At 43.2% G+C, this 21,482-nt stretch overlaps 1 protein-coding gene across 7 annotated transcripts in view; it reads right to left on the bottom strand.

Moving 5' to 3' along the window:
• nav2a (neuron navigator 2a) overlaps nucleotides 1–21,482 on the bottom strand; it is a 108,035-nt gene that overhangs the window by 17,868 nt on the left and 68,685 nt on the right. For 5 of the 7 annotated variants that reach the window (XM_072379978.1, XM_072379980.1, XM_072379974.1 and 2 more), the window contains 8 exons: nucleotides 7,426–7,555; nucleotides 5,903–6,221; nucleotides 5,103–5,802; nucleotides 3,898–4,117; nucleotides 2,638–2,924; nucleotides 1,389–1,454; nucleotides 797–841; nucleotides 159–319 (listed from right to left, as the gene is read on the bottom strand). In XM_072379978.1, the coding sequence (XP_072236079.1) occupies nucleotides 159–319; nucleotides 797–841; nucleotides 1,389–1,454; nucleotides 2,638–2,924; nucleotides 3,898–4,117; nucleotides 5,103–5,802; nucleotides 5,903–6,221; nucleotides 7,426–7,555 (1,928 nt within the window). The remainder of the gene's footprint in view (nucleotides 1–158; nucleotides 320–796; nucleotides 842–1,388; nucleotides 1,455–2,637; nucleotides 2,925–3,897; nucleotides 4,118–5,102; nucleotides 5,803–5,902; nucleotides 6,222–7,425; nucleotides 7,556–21,482) is intronic. The other 2 variants (XM_072379975.1, XM_072379976.1) reach the window with 2 other exon arrangements.

The following is a 21,482-nucleotide window of genomic DNA, read 5'->3' as shown; positions in this document are numbered from 1 at the left end:
GCTAGAAAAATAACTTAAATAAATAATCGGTCAGTTTTCTATCCATCCAACTAGAGCCTTAAAGCCTTGGAGACTAAATCAGTAACCTGCCATCTCTTATTTTGTCAACAGTTTGAAATGGAAAAATGAATGTGTTGTGTGGGGTTTTGGTAGCATACCCAGCTGTCCGAAGTTGAAGCGAGTACCAGAGGGTGAGGTGAGGCTGGACCCGGGGGAGAACGGGGAGTTGCTGGCTGAGTCCTGTAATCCACTGGTAGAGTGGGAGCGCAGCCAATCACGGGCCTCCTCATGGCCCCGCAGTTGTGGTGAGGGGCCATACCTAAAGGAAGTGGAAGAAACCGTTACCGCTGAAGGCAGGGTACAATAGAGAGAAGGCAATGTGGGATCAGATTTTTCAGTCAGTGAGGTGGGATTTTCTTCCCGGAAGCAGCCAGATTAATAGCTGGGATCTAACATGAAGATGAATCAGATGCTGCAACAACATATTACAACAGCATGAACGGAAACTGATTTCAGCTGTGAGCAACAGGAAAAAGCAGAAAAGAAGCCAAAGAAAACTTGACCTCCGTACAACATCATGCCTGCTGCAGCAAAACACGGTGATAGCTCTGCACGGGGACAAAATGACACACCTCTCGACAGAAGCACAACACAACAACATATGTGCCAAAGAAAAACTTTTAGAAAAGCGTGAGCAGCAGCCTGGACGAGTGAATGTGGACGCAGAAAAAAAAAGACAATTTGGTGAACCAGTGTTCGAAAATGCAACGTGTCCTGCAGAAAGTGAATATAGTACCTGAATCCCTTCTTAGGCAGAGTGTTTCTACCACAGTGTGGCCCGCTGTGGGAGAGAAACACTTCAGAAGAGAAAAACAAAGAGGCAAGGAAACAGAGCTAATCTACGCTGCTAAATTGTCAGTCTAGACAGGTCATTATTTACTTTTACTTGAATTTTCCTTCCCTAGAATAAAAAAAATGACAAACATCTACAACATACAACTTTAGCTTTGTGGTGAACAAAAGATTTTCAGGGCTAACGTAATTCAATTTGCTCATGTAATTCTGTAGTCAGCCACTAGGTGGCAATATGTGAACAGTCATCACAGACTAGAACCGACCACTGAACAAAAACACTGAAGCTGCCAACATCCACACTGACAATCTCACATTTACATTCATTCAAACAGGAGCTAGAGGTCCTAAAAACAACCAGACACTACCACACGGAGCAACATACATCATACAAAACCACAGAAGTAGAAAGTACCACACAGAGAGACTCTCTGAGGTTCTTTGTGGTGCTCCCTGTGTGACAGCAGATGGTGGTTTTTTAGGACCCCCCACAGCTGTCTCAACAGAAGCCTAACACTGCACACAGGTAGATTTACCTGTCCTGCCTCCGAGGTAGCGTGTTTCGGCTGAATATAGGGCTAGCAGAGGGGGAGGAGAGGGGACTGATGGGAGACGGGGGGAGCACAACACACAGAGAAACAGCAAAGTTTTAGAGAGTGAAGTAGATGAAGGTATGCTTCAGAACAGAGATCAACTGCAAGATTCTTTACCGATTAAGCTAATGAGAAAACCTGGCAAGGATAATGATGTCAGAGCCGCAGAGGACCTAGTTCACATGGTATAAAGTTTCTTCTGAGACATTGTCACTATGCACGTTCGACCTGTCAGGATGGAATCTGCTGCAGTGACCACAATTACTGCATAACCAGCCGAGGACGCAGAGGAATTTTGTTTCTCTGCTTGGGCGCGGACAAAACAGCTAACAAGAAGCAACATGGTCGCTTTGTGCTCCATCTTGATTATGGATGCTAAAAATGACACTGAAGACAGGACTGGGCAGGATCAGTATATTTTAAGCCACTTCAGACACGTGCTGTTTTTTCCATCAGTCCCACGTCTGCTTGAGCACTGCGGAGCTCTTCAGCAACAGTTACTATTAATCTTCCCAGGTCAGACCGTAATATTTACATACTACGTTCAACCTGGCTCAAGTCTGACCTGCTGAAGTGCAAGAAAACTCGAGTGCAAAGCCAGTCAGAATATTTCACAACACTGACTGTTCAGCAAGCTTCAATATGTAGAAAAGTAATGTTATAAACCGTTGCCATCAGCACCAGAATGTTCTACAAAACCACCGCATGCTTGATGTGCTTCTATGAATCATGACAATATGTTGCTGGGAGAAAACTCACCATAAGGGTTTGTGCATAATATTAATGTAACCGATGTTTAAATGACCGAAGGCGCTGACTTTAATACACTCATGAAGCCATTAATGTTACTTATCTCATGTCTGAAAAGAACTTAAAAGTGAACAAAACAACTGTCAAAGCTATAGAAGTGTGAAAACTTTACAAGCTTTCAGTGACTCTTTCAAAAGCACAGAAAAATACACATTCAGTATTGTACTAACAGATTATTATTACTGTTTAATTAAATATAATCTGATAGTTCCTTAATGAAAAGCCTTAACTTTCAAGCTTTAATGACAGTGTTTAACATCAAAGAACTAATTCAGTTGATTCATGAAACACAATTAACCTGTCGCCAATACTAAAAGAAAATGAGACTTCCTCAGTCTTAAACAACAGAGACTCCCTCGTGGTGTCCTTTGTGTGTCCTCACCTCTCAGACATGCCGGTCTTGATGCTGCCGGCGCGACCCAGAGCGGACAGAGTGTCCTCCCTGTGGGTCCCGTGACCACCGCCACCTCCAGCGCTGCCCAGGCTCATGTCGATGGACTCGCTGCTGGTGTGCATGCTGCTGACGGAAGGAAAGCCCATGCTGCCCGTCCCGCCGTGTCCACCCAGCGTGCCCTCCCTGCTCGGGACAGAGGAGCTGCTGAAGGTGGTTCCCCACGTCAGGCTGTTACTGGGGCCAGTGGAGGAGTAGACTGATCCCGGGCTGGAGGCCTGTGGAAGGTAAAAGATGACTGTAATCCATTTACATAATACAGATGTAGCCTTCAGGTCAGAAAAATCAGATATTTTATCTTACACCCAACAAGGGGCGGCAGTCACTAAAGTTTCAAGTCATTTGAAAAGTGTGATATCAATCTAGCAATTTATGTTCCTATTTACAACATAGAAGATAAAACTCTGGGACAGAGCAACCTTATGAGTTATAAGGTGTTGCCCTGCACAGTGAATTGCTCTAAATGTCTAGTTTAAAAATTCAAGGCTTCATATCACAAGTCAATATTCTTCATACTACTTTTATTTTTGGCCAACAGGGGGCAGCAAACACAACTTGTAACAACAACACTGAAATATTAGCTCATTGGCATCCAGAAATATCCATGAAACATCTTTCTGGAAGTGAGCTTTGTGTGTTATTGAAGGTAACGGATTAAACTTTTGACTCTGTTGTTTGTAAAGACTTGTGCTTGAAAAACAAAACCCTGTGTCATTATGATTCATATCTTGTCTGAAAAAACGTATGAATCATGCGATAACATGATGGAGAGTTCGTGACTGAGCACGCTCAGACATTTCTGCTCTGAAACAATATATAGCCTTGAGTTAGTCAAACAAGTGCCAGTGCTTGCCCCTCTAAACACATGAGCCGTTCGAGGACGTCAGCACATTAGTGGCTTTGGTAAGGTGAGAACAAAATAATCCCTGTGTCCTCACCAAAGTCTTGTGAGTAGCTCCATAAACAACTTTCTGCCCTTTTTACGCATCCATTCCTTGATCATCTATAAGCTCAAGGGTACAGAATGAGTTTTAATCTTAACCTACAGCTGACTTGATGGTTTTAAAGTCAGACTGAGGTGAGTTACAGCTGACTACAAGTCACTAAAGTCAGAAAAAGATTATTGCTGAAGTATTAGAATCTACAGCCAGGCTGCTGGTTTCTTTTAGATACGTTCATTTCAGTCCTCACCTGTTCGCTGCCGAGCGTTCCCATTCCTGATCCCAGCGCTCTGCCTCCAAATAAGGGGCTGCTGGTGTCGCTGTCCACGCCTCCTAGCCCCCCATCAGGGGACTCCAGCACTGTAGCAACATGGTTCATGGTAGCATGGGGGTTGGAGATGACTGTAGAATTCTTCATGTTTTCAGCTGTGGTGACCGGAGCCTGTTTGCTGGGCTTCCCACCAAATAACCTGGAGTAAATCAGCGACACGGGAAAAAGGTGTTGACTGAAATCTTATGTTTACAACCAACAGGACAAGTTCACAAATTCTTATCCTTCTGATACCGTAAAAGAAAAAACAACCTGTTATTCTTTATGTTAAAAAGAAGAACATATAAGAAGAACATATAAGCAGGATTTTAACCAATTTTTCCATTCTTTAAAATAAGTTGTTCAATGATCCGTTTCCTTGCTTGTGAGCGGAAATTTAGCCTGAGGAAAAATGAGAGATGGAAAAAGGCAAGCAGGGGATGAGGATGGGGGCACCAAAGTCATTATCTCAGGTAAATGTTAATGGCTTTGTGGGTTCAAAGTGACGAACAAACTGACTGGTGTTTGTCATCCCCAGTGTTATAATCCTCTGTGAAACAAGAAATACAGTAGCAGGCCTGTAGTCAGTTAAGGTAGAGCCAGTTCCTTAAATCTGAGTCAAGACCAACACACACACACACACAACTATCTCCTCATTCAATGCTAATCTTGGGTTAGACTTAAATGGCAGGCTGTGATGACTGGAGCCGCAGTGGGCGATAATAGCTGCACATTCTCTTTGAAGAGTTATCACTCCCCTCACATTAATGAGGGCAGAGCGCTGAGGTAAGACTCCACTTCCATTACACTGCACCACGCCCTCCTTTCACCCCCAATCCCCCCCCCCCCACATCACCAAGGCTGAGGCTTGGCAGCTGATCAGCTCAGCTCAAGGCCTGCATTCACAAAGACCTGATTTAACCTCACAGAGACTGTGTGTGTGTGTGTGAGCGAAACAAGCCCACACGTGTGATCCTTACTCACCACTGATCAACATGTACCGTGACTGCATGACTACGACCTCTTGAGAGAGTGTGTGCAATATGTGTGGGTAAAGTCAAGCCCATACAAGAGGTTCATCAGTCTGTCGTGTGCAGATCACCAAAAAGACAAAGGATGCTCTGCAAGCATGTGTGTGTGCTCACCTGCGCAGCGTGGGTGAAGAAACCTGCTGTCTTCCTGTCAGAGGGACAGTCGCTGCACCTCCACTCCTGAGGTTGTCAATCTCAGAGACGCCCTTCTCCCGGTCCGTCTGATTGGCCAGCAGGCCTCCTGAGCTGTTTTGCTTGGCGATGCTGTTTTTCCCGTGAGAGGTGACGGAGAGCACGGCGGCCTCGATGCTGCTGGTGGAAGAGCGGTTTCCGTTGCGGGCAGCCGCTCCTGAGCGGCTGGGTCTCGGCAGGCTGCGGTACTGCAGCGTGGAGCGGGCGCTCATGGGGAGGAAGCCGTCATCGTGGTGACCCAACACAGAGCTTCCCTCCGGCCCACCGGACTTCAAGCCCCCTGACAGTGAGCGTGCCCCAGATTTAGGCATCTTCCCCAGGGTGGCTGACCCACTGGTGATGGTGGCGCCACTGGCGGTGACCATAGTAATCATTCCGTGTCCTTGCTTTTTAAAGCCGAAGGTGCTGGTTGGGGTGCGTGAGGTTAATGTGTGCGTCTGTGGATGTGGGTCAGAGACAGTGTGTGTAAGGGTGTTAGTGGTCGATGTACGGCTGGTGGGGACCGACTGCTTTTTCGCCTCATCGCCACTGCTGCGTCCGGCGTCTGAGGGCGAGCGGTGAAGGCCATTAGAACGAGGAGAGCGGCGTCCTTTCTCTGACACCTTTATGTCATCTGTCTTACCTGCGGGACACAGAACCAGACGTCAACTGGTTGATTTGGAGTTACTGTGACATCAGAAACAACCAGGGCCTTTATTCATTTGTCTAGACATCGGTGTTACCTGAACTGTGGCTCTTGAGGCCGACCGAACCCGTGGAGCCTGTGCTACTGGTGCTTTTAGTTCGGGGTGACGTCACCCCCACCTGAGTACTCATGCCTCTTCTCCAAGAGCCTGTGTGGGACACAGAGGGGGTCTTCCTCCCTGAGCCACCTTTGTCGGACTCATCTGAGATGTCAGAGGGGTTCTTGCGGCTCCATTTAGAGCCTGAATCCATCCTGACCCCGCTGTCTGACCCGCAGTCTGGCCTTTTCACCTCGTCTCCTGTCCAAGCTTGGTGAACTGCTGTGGAGGCAGAGTGCTTCTCTGCATCCGTCACAGGCTGAAACCACACACAGAGTATGTGACATTCAGCACTGCTGAAAAAAGCATTTTTTACTGACAAGCTGCCAAGTAGCTGTAAGAAGTGCTCCATTTTATAACTACAACTCTCATACTGGTTAATCCTGCCAGCAATACACCGCTAAGTTTTCCACATCAAGGCTCGAGCACAAAGACTTCCTCGGTTACTGTTTCTCATTTGCTGAGCAGCTGATGTTTTTTTGAGGAAGGTAGCTGTCGAAGGAAGCCTCAAGTCTTAGACAAAACATAAAGAGCAGGTATTTCTTGCTTGTTGTGCTGTTCACACAACATTGAAAAAAAATTAAACAAGCTGCTGTGCTCTCAGGACCTAAAAACCACAGTCCAGCCTATGAGTGATCGCCTGAGGACAGACGAGGCAGACTTTATTAACCTGCACCGTGTCAGGCAGCTGCACTGAGATAAAGACTCCTTTGTACTGTCCTTTGTTTTTACATCAGCACCTCAACCTCTTCGGCAATAATGGGCACTCATCACATTCTGATTGGCTTCTCATCAGTCAAAATACACTGCAAGTACAATATACAAATGAATCCGACTACATTTTCAACATAAACTGTGAGTGTAGTTGAGAAAAAGTAGGTTAGTATTGAACTAAAAGAAGTTACTTGAGTAAACTAAAGTCTGGGCGATGCAGCCAGAGGTGCAGCAGCAAAAGAACTGCAGAGTCTTAAGCTTCATCCTACACACATTTAATCCCCTCTATCACAAGGTGCGCAGACATTGAAACCCATCAACCACCACGGCTGTGACTGCTGAACTGAGTGTGTTTTACTAAATATTTCCACACAGCAGACATATTAACAAGATCCTGGAACAAATCTTTAGGACCCCAACACAATCACTCAAAAAGACCTTGATTGGGACTCTGGTAAGATACAAGATATTGGAACAGATTTTAATGATATATGTGTCTTACTTTACCCACTTGGGACCAGATCCAAAGTGGAGCTGGGTGACTTGCAAATGACTCTTGAACAAAATCCTATTTGCACTATTAAAGACTGTGGATGAGTGAGTGTGCTTCAGGCAACCCTTTGTCCTCTGGAAGTTTCCTGTCCTCAAGCTGAGAGGCACCTGACTCAGCTGCACTTTAAAGGAGGATGTGCAGGGATTGCAGTTTTCCTTTTTTTCCTACACTTGTGCATGTGTGTGTGTCGTCTTACCTGTGCATTGAGCCCTTTGCGCTGTGCTGCGGGTGTGTTGGCATAGGAAGAAATGGAGGAGCTGGTGTTGATGTCATCTGTGTCGATGTTGTCACTGATGCCGCTGCTCACAGAGCTGCTGTCATCCCAGCTACGCACAATATACACAGAACAGAAGAAACAGAGAGGCTCACTTTAGTCCACTTAAGACAGCATCTCTTCCAGACTCGAGAGGATGGGAGAGTCCACTTGAGTCTTATTAAACAGCTGCTCTTAGGGGACATGTTTCATTCCTATTTGCAGAGGCAGATACTCAGTTCCCGCATCACAGTCAGTAAAGTGCTGAGACACACAAGAAAAACGTGCTGTCAGCTTGACTGCAGAAAGGAAAATGGTTTTCGGAGCTGTGGTGAGATTTGAATACTAACGAATGATCCTTCCATCCCCTTTTATCACTTTAAGCCATCGTGTTTATTGCACCATATAGTATGTTTGAATTCATTTGCAAATGCAGAGAGTGTGAATACGTCTGTAGAGTTGTGTTACCGATACATGTGTGCCTTTATATGAGAAGAAAAGAGAAAAGGTTAATCTATTAACTACACTGCTAAACGGAAATAAAAGAAGAATTTGGTGTTTCAGACTGCCTGGTGATTCTCTTCCTTTATTCTCCATTAAACTGACTTCAACTTGGATGCACACACACAAGCACACGAACATACACAGACTGGTTGAATGGGGTTGTCCATCATATGAACAAAGGCTCGTCTGTGGGGTGACATCATGGTGTGCTTGTGTGTGTGTGAACTGTTCAAACTGACTCATGAACAGAGCAAACGCACCAGGAGTTAAGGATATTTGTAAATATGCCTGTGTGTGTGTATGGGGGTGTGTGTTTGTGCTTGTATCCGCTTGGAGTCTGTGGGGGACAGGAAGCCCAGCCAGTTGGCAAACATCACTCTGAAAGGACCAGAGGGAGGCTGATGGTGACAGCCAGAGCAGGGTTGGCTGCAGCAGAAGACACGCAGACAGACACACACACTCTCTCCAGAGCTGTGTTGAAAAGCTGACTGCAGTATGAAAGCCATCAAGGACAGGTTCATAACCCCGTCGAGAAAGTGATGTGACAACAGAACAGAACGACGGGTAAAGTAGCTCCCGTCCAGCTTCTTATTTTTCTTTTTTTTAGACACATTATCCATAAAACTTCTATCGTCTAAGTCTAAGTTTTTCATGCTTCGGCAAAGTGGAAACTGATAAATGCAGCTTAACAAGTTGAGTGAACAAAAGATGACACAGAGCGAATCGTTTTAATATTTCTTAAAAGCTTCGGTTCGTCGCGCTCCTGACAGCTTCTTCTCATTACATCACGTCATGTCACCCTTTTCTTAAGCACTTTTGGCCACAGATTGTTTATCAAAATCTGTTGAAACCAGCAGGTTTTAGACATGAAGCCAACAAGGAAAAGCCCCAAAGTGCAACACCACTGTGGTGAAAACATCTGTGGTTCCAACAGAATCCCATTAAAAAGCATCAGGTTCTCTCATAAAATACTCGTCATTATGACTTACTTATTATCCCTATTCTGAACACAATAAAATAGGCCGTAGGCCACAAATACAGTGACTTCTGGTTCCAAAAAGACAAAAATGACAATCCCTGAACTCAAACTCAGCTCTCACATCAGTGGCTGGAAAATAAGTGACTCCCACCACTGATCCCAATGAAACAACCTTTAGAAATCGCTTTACAAACTTTGGACGGAAACATACATAATTCTACATTTCATTTAGACTTAGGAGGCATTTGGAAGAAATCCCAGCTACTGCCCTCATCTCTTTACTCAACTCACTGCTCCAACAAGGCTGCTGAACATGACAAATGTATTGATTTCTTAACCTGGTAAACAAATAAATTAGTTGCTCATGCAACAGTGTTTAAATGTTATTGTTATTAAAGGAAGAAAAGCAAGAAATCTTCATTAAAAGTGTCTTGAACCACTCAAGTTAGTCACTTTGTGGTAATTGGTTAATAACCCAGTCATTACAGAACTAATGTTAACACAAACATCACAGCATGAGGGCTGTGTGCTACATGAAATATTCTTATATATGCGAAACCTGAGTACCTGATTTTTTATGAAAATGACCTATAATCGGTTTCTTAGTTTGAGGAATATAGGGGAAAAAAACCCTCACCGGATTTTTGTTTTATGTTAATTAGGATATGTCAAATCTAATGCCGACCTCCAGACCTTGAGATTTGTTTTTGGTTCAATACCCTGTTATTAGTATCTGCCTCCAGTCATCATTCATCTCTCAGGTTTGATTTTCATACAACCCAAACCAGTGCTGCACAGCAGCGAACTTGGACGCCCTAAATTTTCCCACCAACGAATAAAGACACATCGTAATTATGGGTTTAAAAAAAAAAAAAGCAAAACAAAAACAAAGGCTTTAAATGGCACAAGTCCCAGATTCCTAATCAGCTGGCTCTCGAAAGACTTGAGCCCAAATACATCTGCTGATTGTGAGCAACCTCACTAACAACCTGATGAGCAGAGACAAAGGGAGAACAGGGCTTCCTGCTCGATTCACCAGGAGAATAAATCAACAAGCACAACGAGGACATGGCTTAGAGAGATGAAAGCATCCGTGGAGCAAAAAGAACGAGGTGCTGAGAGATTTAGAGTGACCACAACTGTTTCAACTCATCCATACAGCCACAGGGGGAATTCCCACACATACTGCATCTAAAGAAAATAAAAGTGGACAGCTGAGGAATAAAAAATATACATGCACATGTATTTATAGAAACCTGCGATGATTTAAACACTCCTGAACAGGGGAGAAATTAAAGTCATCACTGCTGGAAGGCAAAGTTTCTTTTGCATACTTGTGCGCACACACACACACACACACACACACACACACACACCAATACATAGACTGTATCTACCTGGTCAGGGTGCCGGGGTTGCCGTGGGAACCAGGGCGCTGCGGGAAAATGCCAAGCTGGACAGAGAGCTTCATGACTCCATGCCGCTGAGAGAGTTCACACAGCTAAATATGTCCCCCTCCCTGTCTGCCTCCCTATCTCTCTCTGAGCTTTCTCAGTGTCTCTCGCTCCCTCTCGTCCTGGCAGAGTTCCTGGATCGAGCTCCTTTGTCACTGGTCGCTCTGATGCTTCATCCCTCGGGCACCGTTTGTCTCTGTCTGCACTAAGACTGAAAGAAACTGGAGGGAGAAGAGGGAAGGACCTGCCCTGCTGCTGGTAACATGAGCCTCCCCGGGGACTGTTAACCACTTCACTGCTGCAGCCTCACCACTAACAGTGCACACTAAAACACACAAACACACCCCGAGACTTAAATAAGCCACTTGAGCCTAAGAAGAATCAAGCGGCAACACAAGTCAAAGCCACACAATGGCAGCTAAACTGAAGCTGAGGTACAAGCTTCATCCTACAGTTGCTCCTCTGTATGTTTCCCAGCTTTGTGTGCAAGACTGCAATTTCCCAGACAGATCCACCCTGACCAGCTGACAAGCCAGTGCTAATTAGAGATCAGGCCAAGCGGTGTGGCCCAGCCCACAGCCTCCCGCTGGCAAAGCAACCCTCCAGTTACCAACCACCGAGCCCTTTACAGCCAATCACAGGAGATGGAGACATTAACCACGAGGCTGCCCTGAGGAGGAAGTGATGCCAAAACACAGGCTGGCAAAGTCGACATCTAATAGATCATCACACTGAGGGGAAGATGTGAAGTAATTCTTAATCTTCCAATTATCAAATCACAACCTCTAACAGTATCACGTCATGTAAAGAGTTGGAGACTTTTGAGATGCGTTTGGAAAATGACTCTTTAAGTCTACAAGTGTGCGCAGTTACAGTTGTAAGTGTGTCATTCATCAGGATTACACGACGCTCAACTCTGTTAGTCACGAAAGAGGCTAAAAGGCCTGTAAATCAGTCAGAAAGGGACAGTATTGGAGAAAGAAATGTGACCCAAATCAAGGCATTCCAGAGAGGAACCTCGCCTCTTGCCAGCTCCCATTTGATAGCTTTTTGCTCTCCCAAAGGGGTCACAGTTCAGAGGCCAAACTTCCAAATTTCCTTAAAGAGAAAAACAGAGAGGGGGAGGCCAGAGGGCCAATGAAAAAATAGGGCTCCCACATGGGTCAGCAAATAGGAGTGTCTGGAAGTGTCCTGAGAAAAAGGCCATGTTTGTGTTTATTTTAACTTTTGTTCTGTGTCCTTAGGGACTGTGGTTGGTTTGGACGGTTGGTCTGCTGGTCCTGGCAGTACTGTAACCCCCCCCCCCCTGAAAACACCCAGTCCGACTCTGGCACATGCACACAGGATCTGTGCCGCAGAAATGTACACACAGACATGCAGCCACAACAGAGAAGTGAGGCAGAAGTAAGGGGATTTCCTGCATTTGTGGGGAGACTACTGGTCCTAACAGATGTATCATATCCCCAAATGTCAGCTCAGACAGACAGACGTGGGAGGAAAAGTGAAGCACCGACAGGCCGTCTTTGGGGGTTTGGGGGACACAGATAGCATCACGGTGAAGTTGGCAGGTGAGTTCTGTCTGAACATGAGGAGCGACTCCACTTCTAACAGACCAGCACTATCACAAGAGAACAAAACAATTTATTCACATCAGTTAAACCACAACATGCAAAACTTGTTTTGCTTCGAGTACGAGTACAGCAAGGCTGTTCATCCATTTTCAGTAGAATCACATGTTTAGGGTTGAGGTTTCAGATATATGCTGCAGTTAGGAAAAAAAACACAACAACAATACGTGTCCAGACAGGCGAAAAATTCTTAAAGTTAAATTGGGGGAAATATAGCAACAAAAAAAAACACGCCAAATCTGATAAATACAACGAGATAAGTCATCCTAACTTCTGTAAAGCTGCTTCAGCAGTTTTACATTAACAGTGAGAAACATTGAAATGCCTCTCAGTGCGTACTTTGAGGTTCAGAAATGGTTTATTAGTGTAATAATTACAGCGACATAGATATGAAGCTCATATAATCAAAGTTGTCTGTTTTAGTTGCAGTGGACTGATTGATGTAGTGGTTTTTTTTATATTTTGTTCTCATTAGGTGTTTATTTTCCACAGCATCAAAGATGCCAGACTCAGTGAGAGGGGGATTTCTGGGAATCGTATTCAATTACAGCTCTTCAAATGATAGGTATAACCTTTACCAACTAAAGGGATTCCAACAAAGTATTTTCCATGTTCAACAAGTCCTCCAATTGATACGATCATCGAGGTAATTTGCTTCTTCTCTTAAATATGAACCATAACAGTATCATATTTGTCACTTTCTGGTTTAGTTTAGGCAACATTCGTTGGTCAGGATTCCCCTCATAGACCCTACTTAGCTAGTTGCCTTGGTTGCCTTATGAAAAAACCTTGTCACTTCGTGGTTGGGTTTAATCATTAACGTCACCTAGTAATGGTGAGAAAAGGATTATTGTTAGGACTAAAATACATACCTTTTATAGCTTGAATGTCATGGTCATGTATGTGATTTCTACAATTGAAATACAGTTGCTCTCACGACCACTAAAGGTCGTAAATTCTACAAACATACTGTGGGGATGCATTTAGACAGAGGACAGTTTCCAATATCAGTGCTGTCAAACAAGTTGATGTAAAAAATAAAGTAAAAATCTAGAAAATACATGTTATGCCCTTTTTTTCCAACATGAAAATGTTGCAAACCCACAAAAAAACTATTTTTTGACCCTTTGCTGTCAGCTTTCTAAGGCCACAGAGGAAAGAATTTTCTATAATCTCGCTGCATCATATTTGCATTAGACAGTATCTATGTCATCATTTATATAACCAAAAGACTTTATGTAGCTCCGAGTTTATGCATGGATGCTTCCTAATGTATCCTGCCAGCTGAGGCTGTCAGGACTTGTATTAGACTTGTTTGAAATCTCACTGCTGGGCATTCTTTTTTTTAAATGACTGAGTTGGTATTAATTTCGATTGTAAAAGTTTTTTAGTAATTTGTACAGCCTTGGAGCTGGTATTTTCAGAATTGTATCAGCAGTAGGATACATCACCCAGCCACCATCTGGGAAATGACCTGGAGCACCACGGACGTAACAGTTTAACAGTAACAAACAACTGTTTGATGCAAAAGTTACATAAAAGTTGCAATATATACCGTTAGCTTGAACTGCCATACAGGTTGAAGTTGTTTTAGATGCAGGTTATGTCCTCTTCTAGAGTCTCTGTTCTTAGTGGCCATTAGATTTGCTCCAGACTGAGGGAGCTCCGACTGCTGTCTGATGATATATAAATATCCCTTAAGAATTAACCTAATTTTAACTAAAGTTGAAGATCACAGCTGCACTTCTTTGTTTGTTTGTTTTTTAACTTTGTGAAAAGTAACTGTCAGTGTTAGATGGACAGATTGAGGCGAAAGAAAAGGATGCTGGGATTGGGACATTCCGGGCCGGAGCCCAGCAGCACTGTGGTACGAAAATGATACAGCTGTCCATTCTGTGACGAGAAAAGACAGGACTGGACAGGACAGCATTCTGAGGAATGTCTGTCTTTCTCTCTCCTGTCTGGTCCTATTGTCTCCTGTCTTGGGGAAAACATTTGCTATCCACACACAGAGAATTTATCAAAGCATTTAGATCCCTCTGGCTGCCTCTCTTTACACACACTTCCACTGGCTTCCTCTCAGTGCGTGTTTGATGTGTAAACACATACTCCCACAGATTCAGCCGATGGACCCACATCCACAGTACAACACAGCAAACTCTTCACACGTGACATGCATCGCTTAACACAGGCACACGACTCCCCCATGTTGCATCCACGCCACTTAAAAGACCACTGGGGCAAATATGGAACATACGTGCAGACACACTGCTTAAGCACATACAGCACACAAAGCCATGTATTTTCACCTCAGTGCCAGAAGGAAACACAGGGCTGTAACTCCTTTGCTCAAAGTAACAGACTCATATGATCCCTGTCAGTTTAGCTAGGGAGTAGCTACAACATAAAGGCAGACTATTCCCAGAATCATTTATTTTTCCGCACTCATCTGGTTTGAAAGCTTCTTTGAAAGAGTCTCCAGATGACAGATCATGATACTCTCTGAGGAAATAAAACATATTCAGGAGTTTCCTCTCTTAGCAAACCACTTGGTTTTTCTCCACATTTCCCTTTTTTTCGTAGATGTACTCAATTGTGTCTCAACCTAAACTTAAATTTCAGAAGTCACAAAAATGTGCAGGAAAAAACAAAAAACACCACCAGTACTCGATGTCATTGCATATCTTTTACAATATCTCCATAAAAGCAAAACATGCAGCCAGTAGATACTAGACAACTTTGTCTGTTTTGTGACAGTGTGAAATGTAATAAAGCCCAGCTGAGGCCTCTACTTTAAAACACACACTGTGCGTTAAGATGAATGACAGAGCACCACTTTCTTTCACAAAGCGAAGCCAAACTATCTTAGTAAGAGCTTCTGCCATCTTGCACTGGTGACATTTACAACCGCTCTTTGTGCAGTAGTAATTATCTGGTGGTGAAGACCTCAATACAACTTCTCTAAACTCATTCAAGTATTTCAGCTCATTACATCTTTGCTCGTTGGAAAGTCAGTCTGTTTTTCTTTTCCTGTGTCCTGATGTTGTTTGTATGTGATTTGTCTTGCACTAAACATCCCCAACACATGAGCATCTGGCAAAGAAATGTCAAAACCATAATGCTTTTAGGTGTGTAAGGGATGGAGTTATGATTTCCTGGACTGTGTTACTTTCCATTTCAAATGGAATGTGTCTAAAGTAAAAAGAAACCTTGAGAAATATAGCTAAATAATGTCATGCTTTCATGAGATTATTTTGACCAAATCAGATTGCATTCTGCTTTGTGCCAGCTGTTTATATCAGTTTGCTCGTCTGCTCATCTCTGTGGTCACACATCGCATATTAACACACCTATAAAGCTGCTCTCACTCACATATTTTTCTGTTTTTTGTGTTGAACACCAAACAAAGCTGAAATTGTAGCTGAAATTGACGTTTTTTTTAAGACCACTTGTCACCAGTCAAAGCGCTTCCAGACTGATACTTTGCTATGATGATATTTCTAATTTCATAACTGCTGCGCCCTATAATGAAATAACCATCCATGTAAGTTAAGCCGCAGCCTACAGCCACTGCTGCTGAAGAGGCAGAGTGGAAACTGAGAGGTGTTCCTTCAGTGCGAGACAGACCTCACTTTTTCAGGACAATTCCAGGGATGTTTATTGTAAATGTTGCTTGATTTCTGCTAAATTACTCCTTTGGAAGATAAATCACAGACAGAGTCTGTAAAGCAGCTAAATCTGGCAACAATAGAGTCAAACTGGCAACACTATTCCTGCAAAATAGTTGGCAGTTGGCAGCACAAACCATTCTTCCATCCAGTAAAATACTTTTTTACATTTTCTTTTATTAAAGTGGTGTGCTGGGTTTATCAGGCCTCTGGAGCCGACCAATCAGCACACTGACTAGTAAAGATGTGAATAGGGTGTATAATAGAGACTTTAAGGGAGTAAAAAAAAAAGTTTTAAAAAAAATCGGAAATTTCACAAATAAAAGGTTAAAACATTTTCTGATGTGAATACCTTGGGACAAAATATGTTGGTGTGCAGCAGCCTGTCTCAAATCTAGAAGCATACTTCTGTCCTCAAGCCTTTCCTGGAGCTCACAGTGAAATGTGGAGAATCAGTTTTATACTTTAAAGCTGCAACCTGCACGAATGAATGTGCTCGACGTCCAACATCTGCACTTAAACCTATGAAAATTTTCAGTCAGGAAACATATGAAGGAATCAAACTTACCCTGCGCAGATGGGCCCACAAAGCACTCACAGGAGATGAATTAAAAAGTCCAACATGCTCTTGTTGTGGAGAAAAGAGTGGTCGGACACGTCGTGGTCAGCCTCTTATGGGGAATTTATTGAACTGTCTGAGGACACTACTGCATATCCGTCATTATCTAGACAGGGTTCATTCTGACATCAACAATAAGTTGTTCAAGCAGTGTCAAGACATAATATGTGGAGCAGTGTCAGGGCTCTGCTCTCCCACACTCTGCTCCTTTGTTCTACTCTGTACTAAGAGTGCAACGATTAGTCGACGTTGTAGACAAAAATCGATAATGTAATTAGTCGTCGACGTTTTTAATTGTCGATAATTGTCCGTTACGTAATCACACGTATTTTTCACGCTGTCGAGCTGAACATAATTTTTCGTACGGAGTGAGTCATCTCACTTCCCACCTATCTCTGCTTAGAGACGCTTGCGCGTTAGTAAATAATAGCAGGAGATGACCTGTAGAAACCTAATGAAATGGCTGCGGCTGAATTATCGTCCTCTCATCCAAAAGTGTCCAGGGTCTGGGAGCATTTCACCCTCAACACCCAGAAAAATAAGATTACCTGCAAGTTTTGTAAAGCCGACCTCAGGTATCACGGGAGCACGTCTGTCAGGCATGAACATTTGAAGAGGAAGCAGGTTGGAGCTCTGGAAGACGCGGTTTCACCCAGACATATATAGACATATATATGTGAATGGTCTCACCATGGTAAGATATTTAGCTTGTTAGCGTAGCCTGCAAGCTATAAATAAGCGGAGTTGTCTTTAATTTTAACATTAAAATGCAACATTAAAATTGTATTATTTAACTTCACAATCCAAAGTTACAATCAGGCTGTATTCTTTTTCACTTGTTCACTTTTTTATATTGATTTGACTGTTGGTGCATTACTGCCACACTCTAGCATTTTCAGTTAATGTTAAAAGACAAGATAAAATATGGCTTGAATGGATCCTTTTTCAGTTTTGGATTGTTTTAATTAGTAATTAACCGATTAGTCGTTTCAATAATCGATGACTAGTCGACTATAAAAATAATCGTTAGTTGCAGCTCTACTCTGTACATCTACAGTTTCCTCCTAATGGCCAGGTTCAGATTCCAGACTGGACCAGAGACGTGGGACAGAGCCTCTGACCTTTCGTTTTCCTTTAAAAACTGCTGGTTTGAAGGTTAGCTCTGCTGGCTGAAAACCATACACTTTGCAGATGTCCTGGATCTGAATCTAGTTGCAGCCTTTGTGGTATATGAGGCTTTTTGTGTCTGTGGGTCTTTTCCTGCTTCTCTCTGCATTCAGGTGAGAAATGAATAAGCTGGACAGAAAAGGAAAACTTAAACAAGATTAAAACAAAGTGAGAGCAAAGTTCCAGAGAGAGAAGAAAGTGTGAATGTACCTGACATGCAGCCCGACCTTCTCTAGTGTGTCTTAACATGATTGTTTATACGACACCAGAGGCGAGGTTGGTGTGCTTAACAGAACCCAGAGGGAGCTGGGTGGTGGTCGTCTGCTGTTACAATATCCATAGCAACCGAATCATCATAAGCGATAGGATGAAGTCCTAAGAGATGCATCACATCTCTTAGGACATCTCTTGTTTTTACTCTTGGAAAGACTCGGAACTCTGATTAATCCCACCTCCTCCGTAAGAATGAAAAATGTTGCAACATTTTCTCCCTCGGTCAGACCTGTCCAGTGGACCTTTTTTTATCTCAGTTTTTTGCGGCGTAGGATATCTTTGTGGGAGCATCATTAACTTTACATCAGCCACAGATTCACACTGCCCCCGACAGCGCCAGCGTGCCCTACAGTTTCTGCAGGCAGGGGGTCGTTATGAACACACACACCACTGGGATGCAGCAGAAGGTTGCTTTCAGCGTGACTGTGGCTGGGGGGCAGTTATAGCACTCAGTGTTCAGGGGGGAGTCCAAGGCTTTGTGAGAGTCTGGAGTTTTGTGGATGTTTGGCAAAATAAAGTGTGTTTTGAGGGAGTGTCTGTGTGTGCATGCTTGTGGGAATATCTGCCAGAAGATTAGTGCATTCTCCACTGGATGATTGGGTATGTAAGAAAAACATATTTACAAATACATCAATTCTATCTTCCTTTCGTCACATGACTGAATATTGAAACGTCTCACAGATTTTTTTCTCCAATAAAACACTTATTTCAACACGTTCAGACTGAAGACATTGTTTAAATCAGCCAACTGAAACCTGAGGGTTTTCTGGAAAACTGAGGACATGAAATAAAAACCCTCTGGGAGGTTAAACCTTCTGCTTCAGTTAAAAATGACAAATATTTAGAAAAGAGGAACTATTGTTCTTTGAAAGGTAAAAACACACATATGTTGCATCAGGTCTGAATGAATGACCTTTTTCTTTCTTCTGCTTCTCTTAACACTCAATCCTCTCATGATGCAACCAAAGTTCAACATGGGCAGCATAAAAAAAAGTCAGGAAATGATCAGATAAAAGCCAAAGTCACAGTTAAACACGCAGAACACTGTTGAAAATCCCCACCTCATATCTAGTTTGTCTACAAAATAAGAGTTTACTTTCAGACCTGATTTGGCTTTTAACCAAACAACCCAACCTTCTAAAGGCCAAAGTGCAAACTGTGGAGCTGAAAAATGACACCAAAAATAACCAGTTGGGGCTCGCTGCAAAAGCGAGTACACATTATGAGAGAAAGAAAGCTATAAATGATTTCAGATTCATTTGAATCTGCTGTGGTGTGACATCATGTTCCCTTTTACTTATTTCCTCTTCTCATGACAGCTGACAATGAGGTGTACTTTCATATTCCAACACCATTCTAAATGGTATTTAGGGTATAAGTCATGCTCTAATAAAGGATGTGGATGTACATAGTCTCTTCCAAACTACCAACCTTCTGGTTAGCAAACGTTCTGCTTCGTCACCTGAGACACAAACTGCAGGAGCCTCTGACTCTTGATGGCAGTGTGCAGACTTTCACAAAGCTTACAGGCTAAATATAGTTGGGAATCAAACTATATTTAGCTTGTAAGCTTGTGAAATCAGTACGCTGATTTAAGTACATTTAAATCTGTCACCGTGTGTAGATGCATTTCACAATATGACAATGATGGACCCACAATTCTAAGCTGTTCAGCGTTGTAGGAAAATCATTTTAGTACAGACTGAAACTAAAAGAGAACAAATATAATCCATGTTTTTGTAATGAACCTGCATCTCCAACAGTGAAAGAATTCCCTTTAACGTACTTCCCAACATAATTTGGGCACACCAAACAGACTATTTCACCATCTTTATTCCAACAGTCAAGGTTTCAGTTTTCGGTTAAATGATGTGCAGTTTCCACCGACAAGCACAGATGGTTTACATGAGTTAATCGTTTGCCTCAGTGCCACTAATCCCAGTAACCCCACACTGACTCAGCTCACACTCTTCCACCATCATTAACCAAACAGTCCTGATATTCCAGGATGAAGCAGAACTCCAACATTCACACACATACCAGCACACCAGACTGGAACACAAACAAACGGCAGGTATTAGTGCAGGACGAGTACTGAAAGAGCAGCAGGGGCAGGTTGATGTTGTTTCCCAGCATGTGCAGAACCACTCAAGGTTTGGAGGTGAAAGTACAGATGAAGCAGTTTCTCTATAAGTGTGTAATTATTATACAAATAAACTGCAGGTTCCATAGTGAACCGGAGTGCTCGCTCATGAGAGAATGGGAGCACAGGCGGGGGAAGACTGATCCAACAGTTATTTTCACAATGAGAGCCTGGAAGCAAACCATAACAGTAACTATGCTGAACGAGAGGAGCAGGTGGAGGTGAGGTTACCGAGGTCAGACAGCCACAGACAGGCAGAGGGTGAGACACATGGAGTACCAGGTGTTCTTGGTAGCTGGGAAGTTGATAAGGGAGGATGAACCTTTCTCTTCCTCTACCCTAGGCCAACAGGGAACCTGTGCAAGTCCAGACAGGAGAGATAACATATTGGGGCTTTGGGGCATGAGAGTGTCTGAGTGGGGAAATGTTTTTCTAAACAACTTCTGTTCTACTGCAGCTGGAACTGAAACCATCTTGAGAGAAAATAGATTAAATAAAAAAAGATGCTTCCAATATGCACAGATGCTGACAATAAACCATCATCAACATCCATCATACTTGCAGCTTTTACAGTCATTCCGCATGTAGGGGCAGACAAAATAATTAAAAGATTAATCATAATGTTAGCATGTAATGAAGGTGGACTTGAACTCGAGCAGAGAACAAGCAAAGTGGCTGCATAGGTGGGATTGTTTTGTCTATGTTACAAATAGGAAGATAAAAAACAACCCTGGGAGACTGGTTTGACAAACAGATCCATCAATTTCAGTTTATCAGATGCCAGAGGGCTGCAGAGTGATATATAGCAATAGAAGGGATTTTACGACCCTGGAAAGTTATCACAGTAGAATTTCACAATTCACACAGCAGAGTGATGCTCCAGGAATGTGGGCTTGTGTGCATGTGATTAGTCAACATAGTGTGTCACACACTGTTTTGTGGTGAGAGATGAACCATGCTTATTATTTATTTCTTTGCCTCATCAGCATTACTGGAATAAATGAGTTGTAACTATAACCTTCAAGTAGCTACAGGTGATACAGATTTGTTGGAGCTCCGTTAAAGCCCCCTTCACACACAAATCATCACATTCAGTCCCGTGGCAAACGACTGCACAAATCACAGGTCTATGTCTCATTATGAGCATGTTTAAAACTGGTCAATAAACCTGCTAAGGCCTGCTAACATCTGGCTTGTAAGTGCAGTTAAAAAGCATTTAATCAACCTTCAGGTCCTCAACAAATGACTCTGCAGTAGTAGCAGGTATTTACTGGCTCTTGCTCTGATTGCCATTAACACGATATCCAAGTGCACGTGCTAAATTTTCCATGAAGATGTAGCAAGACTGGGGACAACCAACTTTTCTTTACAGAAACACAAGACTTTGAAACTTCAGTTCATGTCCACACTGTGTAGGGCTGATGTCTGCGGTCGAATAAATAAAATATTTGACCAATTTATCCATCTCAGAAAGTCATCCTCATCACAAAAAATAGTCCAATGCAGCCTGCAGGTCAAACCAGCCCGTCCTAATTTTGTAAAGTGCAGGCTTCTGTGTTCCTAAT

Source organism: Leuresthes tenuis, unplaced genomic scaffold, assembly GCF_036924035.1.
Source record: "Leuresthes tenuis unplaced genomic scaffold, fLeuTen1.0.hap1 SCAF_2, whole genome shotgun sequence".
Classification (NCBI taxonomy): Eukaryota; Metazoa; Chordata; class Actinopteri; order Atheriniformes; family Atherinopsidae; genus Leuresthes; species Leuresthes tenuis.
The sequence above is the reverse complement of the archived record's forward strand: the minus strand, read 5'-3'. Positions and strand labels throughout refer to the sequence as shown.